A 17,046-nucleotide genomic window follows, 5' to 3' on the forward strand; every position below is an offset into this window, starting at 1 on the left:
CTGTTCCTATACCCACAAGTTTTAGCAAATTCAAATATTGTATTAGTATATGCAGCTTAATTTATTTGTACCTGTACAAAAAATAAAAAAAATATGGTAAATTTAAAAAGTCTTAAAGAATTCAATAGTAAGTGAAACATTTTCATAAGCTTATTATGAAATAAGTTTAAGTGAATTTACATGCATTACTTTAAAAGATATCATTAGGAAAGAAAAAAAAGCTGTTCTAATGCAGCAAGATATATGTGAAATATGAAATATTGTCCAATGACTCAACGACCTTAATCACAACTGTAATATACTGATGATCCCTACTCAAATATATTTATTTTTGGGGTCATAGTAGTAAAAAGTCAAATATTAAAAATGCTAAATAATTATTGGGATGTTAAAATGAAAAAATGTTTATAATCTTTGCAATCTTTGGAAAATGCAATCTATTACTCTGTCTGTCCAAAGTGTTCAGTTTTTAAATTATTATCTCTCTTATGGCTAAGCACTACCAGCATACATTAAACATCAGTGGTACTTGTTTAGCACCAATTTTAACTCTCTTGTTTTAGCACCAATTTTGTATAACTATCTTGATTTGGCACCAATTTTATATTGGCATATCTCTTGTTTTAGCGCCAATCTTATATTAGCATAACTCATTGCTGTGACTTAATCAATCATGAACCAGGTGATGCATGGTTTAAGGGTTGTGGATAACTAAGCTACCACTCAAATATGGTTTTTCTTGTGAATGAGGTAGGAAGAAAACAAACATTCAAAAAGGAAAGGCTTTATCATAATACAGAAGAAAGGATTCACTTAATTTTGAAAGAGAAAACAACCTTTATATAGCACTGTAACAACATGCTTTTAATTAACATTTCATGTATATACATTGCCTCCAAACAAGACTCCAGCTTAAGCAATAAGGGTTGTCATATCATTTCAACTGTGAAAATGATTTTTGACTACTAAGCTTTACAATCCAATACTATGATACTAAAATGACTCATATCACCAGAAAGCTGTTTTCAACTGCAATCAATGGACACATTCAATTACCATTTCTTACAGTTTTCTAGTCAAGGCCTGAAATTCACCTTGATGATCTATAATTTCTTCCAGTGTTGGAATACCAATTAGATATTTAGGTAAATATATATTATCATATATTCAGTCAAGAATTTTAAAATATGAATGGAATATTGTTGTAGTTTTTATGAACTGACAGGTAATTAAAATAAGCTAACATAATTCTCTGATCTTTACAATATAATTCTATAATCCCATCAAGATAAATGAATAAACATGCAACCTGCAATCTCCTATTAACAGCTAATTTCCACTTGTGGATATATAAGAGATCCGAAAAAATTATCTACTCACCTGGAAAGAATCTCTCTGGAAATTTTGAAATGTAAAATGCAAATGCCAGTGCACCTAATAAATACATTGTGACCACCTTTGGCACAAACATCTGAAAACAAAGAGTATAAGTTATGTAGTAGTTTCCTCTTATCATAAGCAGAATAATTACCTGGAGTATCTGGGGTTTTGAAAACAAACAATTAAAACCAATTTTTATTCACCAAAAATAAGCTCTTACTTAACATGCCATTCTAGAAATATAAAAGCTGATCAAGTTAATGACCTAAATTTGATCATATTAAAGTTTGTTTCCTGAAACTTATTCTTTAAACCTTCAAACACCAACTTTAAATAATTACTAGCTGAGACCAGTCTACTCTCCCTCTGGTAACTGTTGTCAGTAATAAACAGAGAAAAGTACTTGTACAAGCTTGACAAGAACAATGGCAATGGAAATCTTCCAACAGAAAGTAGGGACTTTCGATTAACAATTGGCAATATAGTTGACAGAATGGTCTTTCCAATAAAGAGAAAAATTTGGAATCAGCACTCACATGATTGGACAAATGATGTTAATATTCACTTAACTGTCATGCTCAGTTGGATTTCAACACCAGAGTATTTTCAGTCAACAATTTCATTAATTTTATCTGTAACATTCAACTTTGCCACAGAGGTCAAATATAAATTAAACTGATGTTTTTTAATTATCTTTACAAGTATCAAAAAGAATTTACAAATATTTGTCAGAAAAACATGTTAAAATTCCATATTCAATATTCAAAATCAGTTTTATTTGTCTCACAAATTGGTATTTTAGCAAGTGCATTTTCATACACTAATACATATACAGTGGTACATCACTACAAAGCCCCAACATATAATGCTTGCCCTTTTATAATGTGGGTATATTCCTGCTGATGGATCCCTTTAAATGGTCAAACTATTTTTGATCATTGCTATTTGAATTATTTCACTTAATTTTATGTAATTTCATATCATTAAATACCCTATTTTTGTGTCTGTATGCACTATTATTACAGAGTTGTTAGAACATTACTCAGTAGAAGACTCCCTCACTTAATGGGCCACTTGTATGGCTCCAGTTAACTGCATTAGAAAGAGTAAGCACCGTACATAGCCTGTTATATAGCTAACAGTGTTATAAAGAGTAAGCACTGTACATAGTTTGTTATAGTTAACAGCATTATAAAGAGTAAGCACTGTTCATAGCCTGTTATATAGCTAACAGTGTTATAAAGAGTAAGCGCTTTACATAGTTTGTTATACAGTTAACAGCATTATAAAGAGTAAGCACTGTACATAGTTTGTTATACACTTTTATTCATAACTTTATTACAAAGTACTGTATTTTATGTATGTCTATATGATGGGTATTACTTTCATACTAATAGTTTTAAAAAAGTCATTTAGTGAGTGAAATTTGTAATGCTAAAATCCTAAGATTGTAGTTTGTCTTGTAGGATGAGTCACGTATCAAATAGGTAAATTTATTCATTCATAAGTTCCAAGGTCAAGTCTAATTATAAGTGCAAGTAAACATCACATGATTTGACAAGGACATGAGTTCTGGAAAAGAGCAGCCTACCTAAAAGGTCAAGTCTAACTATAAGTGCAAGTAAACAAGTAAACATCACATGACAAGGACTTGAGTTCTGGAAAGATCAGCCTACCCAAACGGTGATTTGAAAGAATTAAACAACTGAATTGTTTACTGTAAAGTGATTTCAAAATACAAAGAATGATTGAAAGCCTGGTATTGCAATTTTCACTGTTGCAAATTATCATTCTATATTAGTGAGTTATTTTGAAGAATTAGACATTCATAACAGTATTATTGGTCTTTACTGTTAACATATCAGTACAATTCTGACATCATTCAGAATATCATTGGAACTTATTTGGATAACTCTGACCTACTGATAGAAAGTTTAGGATTTTAGGAACTCATACACCAAACTGTAAGTTATTTTTAATTCTTTTACTTTGTATTTTAGGTAAATATAGTTGTAATAGTATGTATATATATAAATAAACACTTTACGGCAACAAAGTTATTTCTGGGTAATTCAATAACAAAGTATCAAAGAAACTATAGAAACCCCCCCAACTATTTTTTGCAACTCATGCAAGGACTAAATAGCAAAGCTGCCAATCAACATAAATTTCATATGCGTAAAATTAAACTTTCCTTACAAACAAATTTTAATGAAATGCTGCCCAGCACTATGTGAAAAAGCAGACAGAAAGACAAAAGTTTTGAAGGAATTTTAAAAAATGATCAAGGTTTCAAATAAAACAGAACAAATGTTTAAGTAGATTTTTAATATATGTAATTTTCTGCAGTGAAAGTAAAATGAGTTAGTACCTACCTGTACAATTTTTTCAGAGAATCCACCACTGAGGTATATCCAGTGGGTTGTAGGAATGACACCATAAGCCACAAGTCCAAAATATATCGCTATTCTCTGTTTGAACCAGTTGTTGGAAAAGTATCGGGGATGAAATTGCACAAATAAAGTAGACAGGGATAATACTGTGATGCATATTAAGTAGATATCCCGCCATATCTTTCAAAGAAAAAAGGAAAACAAAATCTGATTTAGAAGAAACTAAAGTCAGTTCAGAGTTAACAGTAAATTACAGAAAACAACAATTATAAGCCATCATAATCAGAATGTAAAAATATGATGGTAGACACCCTGCCTGAATGTCTGTATTTATAATAATGTTATAAAAAATTTATTAAACCGTGTTAAAAGCTTAAAATCATAGGGTCTAACAAGGTTCAACTACCCCAAAGCTCCAAAACTAATATATATCTAAATATGGTAGAAGTTGGAAAAACTTTCAACACAAAATAAATACAAAAATTATTGTTTAAAAATTAATAGAATCCATTTTATTGTTCTGTTAAATATTTCTTTTTTATAAGTTACATCCCTTGCCTGGGTCAACATACACCACTTTTAAGAATCTGCAGAAAAGCTCTGCATGCTTTTGTAACTTGAGTAGTATTGAATTGTCAGACTACTTACAGACAGAAAATTACAGTGGGAGTACTATGGAGTAGTATTGTATCATCAGGATACTTACAGACAGAAAATTACAGTGGGAGTACTATGCAGTAGTATTGTATCATCAGGATACTTACAGACATAAAGTTACAGTGGGAGTACTATGCAGTAGTACTGTATCATCAGGATACTTACAGACATAAAATTACAGTGGGAATACTATGGAGTAGTATTGTATCATCAGGATACTTAACAGACATAAAATTACTGTGGGAGTACTATGGAGTAGTATTGTATCATCAGGATACTTACAGACAGAAAATTACAGTGGGAGTACTATGGAGTAGTATTGTATCATCAGGATACTTACAGACAGAAAATTACTGTGGGAGTACTATGCAGTAGTATTGTATCATCAGGATACTTACAGACATAAAGTTACAGTGGGAGTACTATGCAGTAGTACTGTATCATCAGGATACTTACAGACATAAAATTACAGTGGGAATACTATGGAGTAGTATTGTATCATCAGGATACTTACAGACATAAAATTACTGTGGGAGTACTATGGAGTAGTATTGTATCATCAGGATACTTACAGACAGAAAATTACAGTGGGAGTACTATGGAGTAGTATTGTATCATCAGGATACTTACAGACAGAAAATTACTGTGGGAGTACTATGCAGTAGTATTGTATCATCAGGATACTTACAGACATAAAGTTACAGTGGGAGTACTATGCAGTAGTACTGTATCATCAGGATACTTACAGACATAAAATTACAGTGGGAATACTATGGAGTAGTATTGTATCATCAGGATACTTACAGACATAAAATTACTGTGGGAGTACTATGGAGTAGTATTGTATCATCAGGATACTTACAGACAGAAAATTACAGTGGGAGTACTATGGAGTAGTATTGTATCATCAGGATACTTACAGACAGAAAATTACAGTGGGAGTACTATGGAGTAGTATTGTATCATCAGGATACTTACAGACAGAAAATTACAGTGGGAGTACTATGGAGTAGTATTATATCATCAGGATACTTACAGACAGACAATAAAAAGCATAATGAACAGCAGGAAGATAGCAGCCTATGACTCCTATCAGAATTCCTGCTAGATCCACAGCAAGCCATCGCTTGCTGGCCCGTTCCGAGTGGCAGCCAAATATATGGAAACCAGTTGAACATAACATACAAAACTGAAGAGGAAAAAAAAAAGAGAAAATTATCAACAAATGTAATACAATTTTCTATTACATTTTCAAGCAATATATCCATTGAACAAATTAAAAAGCACATCTCAGCATGCTTTATCTTTCTGATTAGGACATTAACCCTTAACATCCTTTCCCCATCCCCCTTCTTCAGCCTTTTTCAACACTGATCATGACAAAAAAAACTTTCTTATTGCATACTTAAAATTGAATCTAATAATAATTCAAAAGAAATTAGTGTCAAATGGATTTCAAAGTTAAACAGAAGACCAGAATCAAAATGTCAAAAAATTCCTGATCTGTTTGCTTCATACCTCACAAAACTGGATTTGTGATCAATGACCCAAGTGTCAACATACTGCAGACCTGAATCCCTGGGTGATATCTTGGTTTTTCTTTCCCTACCCCAAGAATATAGCCCCAAGCAAATCACATAGAAACTATTGAGATTCCCACCATATAACCAAATATACACTTACTGGGCATTAGAACACAAATTTATGCATGCAAATGACATTGGCCCTGGGGTTAATTCCTACCCCTAAGGACTTATCCCCTGGTTATATCCTGGAAACTACTGAGATCCCAACCCTGTGACCATATACACTTACTGGGCATCGAAATACAAATGTAAAAATGCAACCAATATTGTTCCCTGACTCAATCCTCAAGCCCCCACCAAGTAATAGCTTGAAAACCACTGAGATCACCACCATACATCTACAAATATATTTACAGGGGCTGAAAGAACAAAAGCACATACCCAACTGATCTATGCCCCTGGACAGTCTTTAACTCATTCGGCCCCAGAGGTTTTTGTCGTTTTTGCCTGAAATGTGCGTATGAACGAGATTTGGGGTGCTATTTCTGAATACATTGTAATACAGCAGTTTTCAACAGATTATCCATGAGAATAATGCCTAGTTGTATTAGAAACATCAATTTCCATTGGTTATTTTGCTTGCGCATGAGCAGAAGGGTAAAAGTTGGAGTTCTTTTTTTTTTTTTTTTTTGCTTAATAGACCCATCATTTTGGTATGGAGACCGCAATTTATTCCAAATGCCCACCTTATCCTAGTTTTTGCAAAGTTTCACCTGTCTGTGTGCAGTTAAGACCGGTATGCCTTAGATCTGAGGCTAAAAGGTCTAAAATCCGGACACAAAATCGCATTCCGATCTCGAGCGAATTTTGGGTGGAAAAAAACGGGGTCCAAAAAATGAGCTTTTTCTAACTGTATTTTGTAGTGCAACTAGAACTTCCAGATTATTTCATATTATTTTAGAGCTATATCTGTCTGCTTTGTTTTAATACCACCCACGTTGGTCTATCTTAAATGGCCTTGATGCTGCAGGGATTTGAAGTAGGGTACAGCCTCACCATGCCTACAGACGGGATCGGGGCCAAATCGGTTAATACCAGTGTCCTACCAAAATGGTTCAAACATTGGAGTGGAAATCAAAATATATAAGCACAGGGATACATATTTTACAAACTCAGAATTTTTCTTCTTGTTCTTGTTTTTATTGTTATTAAGTTGTTGTTAACTGGTGATATATGTAATAAATCTGAAAAAGATGACTAATGATAAATGTGATGCTGACTTACCTGAAAGCAGATGAGTCCTAAGGTGATAATGATATGGTCAGTGTATCCCCCATTATAGTTTGGAATTATGATGATGTTGTCATACAGCATAAGAAACAAGAAGAGAAAAAATCCACCAAAATGGGACCAAATGTTCAAGGTCTCATTGCTCCAGATAAATGCACTGAAATTAAATTTGGACATTCTTAGCACAAAGGACATGATGTGAAGGTTCCCCTAAAACTGAGTATAAAACTTCTATTCTAAATAACTGCCTATGCATTACTGCCTCTTTTATTAAATACTACATGCTAACAATAATTTGGAAATAAAATTTTGAGACAGAATTTTTAAATCTGTTCTATAAGAAAAGATCCTGAAAGAATTTTTAAGGGCTCTTTATGAATACAGACAACTAATCATCTACACTCCATTCAACTTTTAAATAACAAGACCAACCTTTTCATTCTTGTATAAGTGCAAATAAGTAAGCCTGTAAAATTGCAAAAAGCAAAATAACTTCTCATATAAGAAATGCTATTGACAGAAAGTCAATTAACATAAAGCATTTAAGTAACAAAAACTGCTGAACATCTGACTAGTTGAAGCAAGCAGAAGAAAACAAATTACTATAGTATTGAACAAACTGTAAAATATGAATAAAAATTCATATAGTATTGATATATATTAAAATATATGAATAAAACTTCATATAATATTGAAAACAAAAAATATGGATAATAATATATGTGAAAATAAGCATAGGTGGAAAGTAGACACTTATGGTCTCCAGCATATTTATAGCCCAAACAAACTTTATGACCTAAACCTTGTTCTTCTGATGCTATTTGTTTTCCAATTAGGTCATTTGGTATGATTATTTATCTAATGACCTCATTCTGCCTTCTTGCTATCAAATGTTGTTTTAATTAACGATAGTTATATTGTATACTTTTAGGTTGATAAATATATGCAAAATATCAAAACTTGTAAAACAATCATACCAAATCAATTTCAGTGAAAATGAGCTAGCATATAAAATAAGCACATACACTTACATTATACCAATATTACAGTATTTAGTCACATTAATTACTTTTGTTTTCCATGTGAGAGATGTTTTATAACATGAACAGGCAATTCAAGGTGTAAAATATTTAGAAAAGAAAGAACTAAAAATATAAATGACAAGACAGTAACCTCTTCAGACATAAACTGAAAGGCAGTGCCACTCTATAACCATGTGTGACAAAAGGATTTCCTTGAAGGAATTCTGGGATGTCTGTGTACTTGTGGAGAGGAATGTCGACTTCCTTGATATCACAGAGACCACTGCTGCAGGTACTCTCCAAATCATGGTCAATTTCAATATCCAGAATGTGATAGCCACTGTCTTGTCTCTGGCAGGTCAGCTGACGGTTCTTCACATTTTCATGCTGATCATACTGACCCATCTTTTGAAATGAAAAAAAAAATGTTGTAGGCATTACAAACATATTGATGTTAAATACTGAAAGAACTGGCTTAGGATGAGATCCTGAAGACAGGCACATTAAAGCAATTCACTTTCAGAGCTAAATGTATTTTCAGATTTGTGTCAGAAATGAACCAATTCCAGGTCAAGATCTTTCTGTACTTTAAAGAAGGTAATAGTCTTTCACAAGAATAATTTTTTGCATTATTATGAATCATTCACTTATGGTTGAAAAACATGTCCCTGTTGGACAGCATCAGTTAGCAGGTCCCTTTATGGAAATATCAGTTAAAAGGTCCTGTTGGACAGTATCAACTGACAGGTCCCTGCTGGGCAGTATCAACTGACAAGATCCTGTTGTCACAATATCAACTGACAAGTTCCTGTTGGACTGTATCAACTAAATGGATCATGTTGGACTGTATCAACTGACAGGTTCCTGTTGAACATTATCAATCAACAAAATTCTGTTGGACAGTATCAACTAACAGGATCCTATTGCACTGTATCAACTGACAGGTTCCTTTTGTACAGTACCAAAAGACAGGTCCCTGTTGGACTGTATCAATTGACAGGTTCCTGTTGAACAGTATCAATCAACAAAATTCTGTTGGACAGTATCAACTAACAGGATCCTATTGGACTGTATCAACTGACAGGTCCCTGTTGTACAGTACCAAAAGACAGGTCCCTGTTGGACACTATCAACTGACAAGGTTCTGTTGGACAGTATCAACTGACAAGATCCTGTTGGATTGTATCAACTGACAGGTCCCTGTTGGACATTATTAACTGAGAAGATCCTGTTGGATTGTATCAATTGACAGGTCCCTGTTGGACAGTATCAACTGACAGGATCATGTTGGACTGTATCAACTGACAGGTTCCCATTGGACAGTATCAATTAACAGGTCCCTGTTGGACTGTATCAACTGACAGGTCTCTGTTGGACAGTATCAACTGACAGGATCCTGTTGGACAGTATTAGTGGCATGAGCATCTGTGTGAGTAGTAAACATTTTGACAATATATACCATCAGGAAATAATTATTTTATGGACCTGTCCATGGAAATACTTGGAAGCTTCAGACATGGTCTCTTCTGTTACATATTACAAACTGAGATGACAAATCTTAAGCTTGCCCAGGAGCTACATTATTTAGCTGACAAATTCTTTCAATAATATTTACATTATTTAGGTTAATGAATTTAATTGAAAACACTATTTTAAAATGTAAAAAAAATATGAAATATATAGTCAGAACCCACCCTGATGATAAAAAGTCTAACACCTATTCCTCTGAGTCATGCTGAGTTTGCCAGTGTGAAACAAGGTATGATGTTGCATAACAAGTAATGCATGTATGAGACCTGGATGCACTAGGATGCTCTGTCTGTTTGTCTGACCCTCTTATCACAGTGCTCTGAATTTGTCAAGTAATAATGGTGGAGGCTGACTATACTCCAGACCAAGACAACCATGCCCAACAATCTTATTAGGTCTGGCAGACAGCTAAACAATATTCAACTTTTAAAAATTTAACATAAATAATACAACATTTTAACATTTTCTGTTACAATGATGCATTTACTTTGCCTTGCATATTTTTTTTTTATGTTTTCAACCGGCTACTTCAAAAAGATAATTAGCAGGCAGACTGTCCATTCATTATCAGAAAATCTTCCAGAAAATACACTTTTCATTTGAAAATATTACTCTTTTATTACAAAATTTAAAGTGACATTTTCGCACAACAGAATGAAAAGTAGTGATGTCATACACAAATTTGAACTTGCACATAATATGTAATAAAATCTATCATGCTGAGACAGAACTCAATGTGTAACAAATAATTTCATGATTGTGAGATAGTTTGATGTAAGAGTGGTTGGTTGTCAGTCAGTTTTTCAAAAAAGCAACACATGAATGATAGCTATGATTTTGGTAAGAGAAGTTGCTGCATTCATCTATTATTTTAATATTTTTTACAAAAAAAGGTTTAATTATCTTATCTATCAAGTCACACCTTCCAATACATAATTATTTCAATGTTTTTCAATGAAAAGTTTAATTATTTGATCACACTTTGCATTATGTAATTTAAGAAGATAGCATCTCCTTATACACCATCTAAGATTTAAAGAATCCTTTATATGAATCAATAGAGGACAGGAAAATTCAACTCAAGGGGTAAAACTTTATATCAAACATGAGCTTTTGCATGAATTAGGAAATAACAAGATTGCTGTGTGGCTCCCAAAATTTCATATTTTTTTTTCATACATATCAACAACAAAAAATTTGTCACAAAATAATGTGTAAAAAAAATCATTGTCAATTTGGGGAAGATATCATGTATGAATTTAAACACAACATGATCATGATGTGGTTCGCAAAATTTTAGCCGTTCAAACAAATAGATATCATAGTGTTCATTAGTGGTTATTTACAATGGATAATGGTACATAGAGAAGTTTAAAACCATGGCCAAGATAAAGTCCAGTATTAATCACACTCAATTAGCTTGAGATTTAGGTGCTCATGAATCGAACATCTAAGGATGAAAGAGCAACTGAAAATCAAAAAGTTTTTCAAAACACAATAAAGTATTCTGTTAATTTGTATTGACTGTTGACTTTTCTCAATGATTATATGTTATGTATATATTTTCTGTACTTGACATTTGTCCACAATCAAGTTAATGGTGTACCTGACCATTGACATTTATTTTGTAAACAACATAATACATAAATAATATTTCTCTATCAGATTAGATTAACTTTTCAGATCATTATCAAGAAAGTAAACATGTTTACTTCTATCTATTACAACTTTATGGTCTTAAACTAAGTAATAAAATAGAGTGGAAACCAACAAGGTTTGTAAAATTCAACAAATAATTTATTTCTCTAGAATACAAAGTGAAATTTTAAAGCAGCTTACTGCATTGCAAATCAAATCCCAAATAGTCCAAAAAGTTCCATTGCCAGTCCTTATTAATAAAGTTCTAATTAAATTCCAGTGGTGCTTGAAATAAGATGCAGTGCAGAAGGTGTTGATGTTCCAATAGTCTTAAATGTGCTAATATACCAGTGGCCTGAATTGTAATGATGTGCTAAGTCTCTTCCAATTAATTACAATAATATAATCCAAGATGTCCTTTTCTGAATTCACTATAATTCCAAATTAATGTTCCTGTACAAGAATTTTATTGAGCACTTTGTAATTTTATATAATTATAATTTGAATAAATAATTCCACCAAACTCAAAAACTGATCACAACAATATAGTTGATTCTGCTTCTGATGTAATCACAATAATAATAATTTCTCAAGTAAACAAGATTTATAAACCTCTCTACCTCACCTGTATCACAGTTATTATTTTCTGTAAATACTCTGGCATTTAATGGAATTTTCCATTCAAGAATATTTCTAGTTTTTAACAAGATAAAATTTGTTACTAAAATTATATTAAAGAATGTGGTAACATCAGGTAGACCAGGTTATTCGATGGGGGAATTCCAATACCCCAGACTCTACGATTAACATGTTTGCATTAATAATAATCTGTATACTTAATCAACACTAAAAAGAATCTGATAGCCCAACACCCAGGGCCCCTCTAATTTTTTTATCGGGCCCATCCTGTATTCTAAATGAGGTGCCCATTGGGCTTGTTGAAAAAAAGTCTAATTTGCCTGAAGAAACTTTGATCGTGCTATGTGTAAATGTATATTCAATTCATGCTAAAAATATAATTTCGTACTCCCAAAACCCCTGACCAGCCATGTTTCGAGAAAACAGTTTTCAGTAATCTTCAAAACTTGAAGAAAAAAAACACACACACCCGTCCACTTTCAGTATATGCCCATAACATGTAGCATGTATAAACAGTAAACAGTCATGACTGGAACTGTGACATACAACTATCCTTTGGGCAGTTAATAATAGTGGCAACTAAAGGAAAGAGGTCAGGTATAAACCACTATTTTACATATTACTTAGCTGGATTACAATGGCTAGTGAGATGTATTTGAAGGCTTCACTGGGTAAGCCCATTATGCTAATTTGCATAAGTAGGATCCGAAGTGGAACAACCCATTATAGGTAAATCAAAGAGATACTAGAGGCATGTACAAGAACAAAAGTTATTAGGTATTATTGCCTTGAATGAGAATGTTTTAGCCATATGCATCATATTTTTGACAAGTTTGTGACTGTTTCTTTGAAGCTGGATTTTACAGCATTTATAGAATGCAAAGCATGATCATTTCAGCTGTCAGAATAGTGTTCAAGTGTAATTCATTTTTGAAGCCAATTTAGAAAGTAATAAGCCATCAGCAAAGCCTAACAAAATGAATTTCCAAACTCATGGTTGATGGAGTTTTACCTTGTGAAGCAAGTCAGAAAAAAAGATGTTTTTTTTTTATAGCTATTAATTCTTTGCATATACTGCAAACAACACATCAACATACATCAACTTGGTTCTGACCAGGATTCAATCTGAGAATCCAGCAGAGAAGTTTGAACACCAAGACCATCCAGTCCCTAGAGAGTGGAGTTATGAACACTAATGACACTTGCATTACCTTCAAACCCCTTTGAACCCTATTGAATTTATATTTGAACTGTAGCTATTGCAATGACAATATTAAAAAAGGGAAAATTTTGGGCATGTTGAAATTGGAGTCCAGGCAGTCAGGGCTTGTGAGTTTATTTAAGTCACCAGCCCTGGACCCGTTTCTAAAATTCTTTTTCTTTGAGCACTAACTTTATCCACAATCATAGGAAAACAATTTTAGCTATGTATTCTGTTGTTCACAAAACAGATGTTACTGGTCAGGTACAACATGTGACTGATTTTGGACAAGGTCAAGTCCAAAATACAATTACACATAACATAAAATCATGGAGAAAAAAACCAACAAACAATTCAGATTAAACATAAATAAGACTATCTGAATGAATCTGATATTAGTTTTTCATTTGGAAATTTCTAAACTTGTTCACAACTATGAATGTTTTAGGATGGAAATTGACCTACATCCTGGCTGTATTATTCTGTCTTAGCTTTTTAAATAATATTATTGACTTGAAAAATTTGTCATTCTTCCCATAACATTGGAAACAGAATCAGTCTTACTATTGTGTTTAGTTTTGAATTTAGGTGGATTTATTTATTCAAACTGTTTATTAACTGGAATTACAAGGTGCTCAATAATATCCTTGAACTAAAACATTAATTTGGAATTATAGTGAATTCAAACAATGTCATTTTAGATTATATTATTGTGATATGTCAAAGACTGTTGCATATCGCTACAATCCAGGCCACTGACACATTAAAGACTACAGGCATATCAACACATTCAATATAGGAATTTATCTGAAGCACCACTGGAATTCAATTGGAACTTCTTAAATTTGGACTTGTGTTGGAAATTTTAGAACTATTTGGGATTTGACTCATAATACTGCAAATTGTTTTTTGAATTTTCACGTATTCAAGGGAAGTAAATTATTTTTTTAATTTTACGAAACATATTGGTTTTCATTTTTTCCGTTACTTAGTTTAAGACCATATTGTCTTAACAATTCTGATTTGCAGCATAGAAATTCTAGCAGTATGAAATGTATACTGACTATGTTATTGACCTTCAGATGTACATGTGCATATATATAGAGAGAACCACAAAAGTGCTTCATCTTTCCTTCTGTAATTTTGCTATTATTTTTTGTACTGAATTCAGACACATAATGATCTGTGACAAAATTGCTAAATATTATACTTCTATGTGCATATTTTCAATGACATTATTATGGATTCACTCTTAAACATGCCTTGAGATCGGCTGGTGAGTACATGGTGTTGATTTGCTAAGTATTTATGCTATACATTAGACACACACACACACACACACACATATATATATATATATATATATATATATATATATATATATATATATATATGTACCAATGCATGATTCTTTAGAAAAAGAAAAATATTATATTTGCAATCTCTATGTTTTCACTACATGTATATTTCTCATTTATTGTGCGTTGATTTAAGATGGTAACTGTGCTAATAAAGCACATAGTTTTGTGCCCACTTTTATTACCCCTGACCAGTTTCTGGTGCATGCATCATTTTATTAACCATGGGAGTATATCCGGAAATTATTTTTTAAAAATGACACGCTTGGAACAATTTTAGCTAGCAAAGAATTTAAAGCTTATGGAAAGATTTTTCATCTATGAATAAATTAAGCAGATATAGTTGAAGACTTTATAAGGCGAATTTAACAGTTTCACTAATATTATAATATAAGCGTAAGAATTCACATTAAGGGCACGAACCAAGGATACTTATCTGATAAAAGGGGCGACTTTGGGCTGGTTATAAAGATTAAAATGCTTCATTAGAAACAGAACAAACCTTGATTGTTAAGAAGGGCTACCACACTATAACACTTCCCATCCATTAACTACAACTTCTTGCCTCGAACCGATCAGATCAATATTTTGCACAAAGGATGAACGTGATCACTATTTGTTTTAGCAATACCATGCCTACCGGGTTCTTTGATTAGACTTATCACATAAACGCATAGATTTGTATTGTGGTTATATAAGCATCCATATGACTTTCATTGGCACTTACTAATAAAATATAAAACAATGCAGTTGGAAGCAAGGAGCGTGTCTTTGATTTACTATCACCCCAAAGGCAAAAAAAAAACTGCCACATATACCACCATGTCGGTCAATTCTGCGCGTCGGGTAATTCTGCGCAACGGTACGTTTTTTCTGTAAACATTGGATCAGGTGTTGCTTTGGGTCAAAAATCCATTTTTGTATCAAGATATACCAGCAAGTTGTTCTCCACCATTTTTTTATCGCCGCCAGTCAAAAAAAAAAAAAAAAAGTTGGAGAACAACATGCTGGTCTAGTATCAAGAGAGAACGATCGTACTTTAATTAAGAAAAGTGATATTCATAAAAAGTACAAAAATATCCCACATTTCGACTAGAAATGCATATGAAAATGTGATTTCTAAATGTCAACATAAAGACCTACTCCATGACCTGTAACCCAGAAAATCATATTTACTACGTATCTGTTAGAATCATACAAATAAATAAATTATATAAAAGATGGAAACGTATGCCTTAAAAAAATTCTGCATCTCAATCCAAGTTTCCAATTTTGCAAGAAGTTGTCCCACACATACTGCTTGGGTCGACACCTAGTGCAGAAAATACGGACTGAAATCAACTCATTGTTAACATGAGTGTTTCTTGGGCCCATTCCCACTCATGAAAGCCCTTCATTCAGGTCGTTAAAGACATATAGTCCTACGACCTGACGGCTAAATTAGCAGTGCTCCTTGAGCACATAAACGCCTGGATGATGTGGCACTAATTCCTTCCCTTAGCAACATATAGCATCCCGCTGTGCGGGAATAAACCGGTCGCACATGCCCTTCTGGGCGCACGCAAAGTAAATCCAATCAGTCAATCAATCACACGTACATCGTCTGCTACCCAACGTGTCAACTTGCCCCCAGAACGGGATTTTCAATCAAGAAATTCAACGGCGTATAGTCTGTTTCTAAATTCTTTAGTTATTTTTCCCCATAAACAAGACGTTGTAAACACACTACATTCTATTCATCGTTGTTTCTCTTCCACACAATAGCTTATATTTTTATATAAAATGTTGAACTTTACTAATGTTTTCCAAGATCGGTTGAGTTTGCTTAATATCTCTTGCCATTTATTGGCATTGTTACGTTGAATTTTGTAAAACCAGCTATAAACCTGACCTAATTACTTGACCGAAATGCTGACAGAAACAATCCAAAGTAATGTATTTTAATTTCCATAGCCCGATTAACAAACATTACATCTTTTAAAGATGTGAGCGGAACAGGCCGACATATCGCGAGTCACGAAAACACGGGGGTGGTATCCCGTGTGTCCAAAATTAATATTATTTTGAACAGAATATTCTGGTGACAATTGCTTATTTTCAAATGGTAAGCATTGCAGTATTTAATTTTCGTCAATATATAAGTAGTTTTACCATTCCTCTTTTACCAGGACTAGTCATCCATTTCGGTCTTTAAATCTCAGTGCAGATATCGGTGCAGATACACCCTCTTTCCGGATTGTCCTCTTTTTTGAATGTCCAGATATGATACCTCTAGGTATTTAGAATTTGGCGGGAGTATATGGGGAAATTTTGTAACAATTTATTTATAGATCTTCGAAATTTGATAATAAGGCAGACTAATATGATTAATTTAATCAGGATAATTTTATTACATCATTAATAACATCAATA

General features: G+C 32.9%; 1 protein-coding gene across 2 annotated transcripts in view; it reads right to left on the bottom strand.

Moving 5' to 3' along the window:
• LOC149805994 (progestin and adipoQ receptor family member 3-like) overlaps nucleotides 1-15,336 on the bottom strand; it is a 28,923-nt gene extending 13,587 nt beyond the window's left edge. Inside the window, exons 1-6 of one of the 2 annotated variants that reach the window (XM_089950803.1) lie at nucleotides 15,137-15,333; nucleotides 8,420-8,673; nucleotides 7,241-7,403; nucleotides 5,467-5,619; nucleotides 3,756-3,953; nucleotides 1,381-1,471 (exon numbers count right to left, since the gene is read on the bottom strand). In XM_089950803.1, the coding sequence (XP_089806929.1) occupies nucleotides 1,381-1,471; nucleotides 3,756-3,953; nucleotides 5,467-5,619; nucleotides 7,241-7,403; nucleotides 8,420-8,673 (859 nt within the window). In that variant the 5' untranslated portion in view covers nucleotides 15,137-15,333. Of the gene's footprint in view, nucleotides 1-1,380; nucleotides 1,472-3,755; nucleotides 3,954-5,466; nucleotides 5,620-7,240; nucleotides 7,404-8,419; nucleotides 8,674-15,136 lie in introns of both variants that reach the window. The other variant, XM_089950804.1, reaches the window with a different exon arrangement.
• Between the last annotated feature and the right edge of the window lie 1,710 nt (nucleotides 15,337-17,046).

The sequence above is a fragment of the Sinohyriopsis cumingii genome, chromosome 2, assembly GCF_028554795.1.
Source record: "Sinohyriopsis cumingii isolate HCF-2022 chromosome 2, ASM2855479v2, whole genome shotgun sequence".
NCBI lineage: Eukaryota > Metazoa > Mollusca > Bivalvia > Unionida > Unionidae > Sinohyriopsis > Sinohyriopsis cumingii.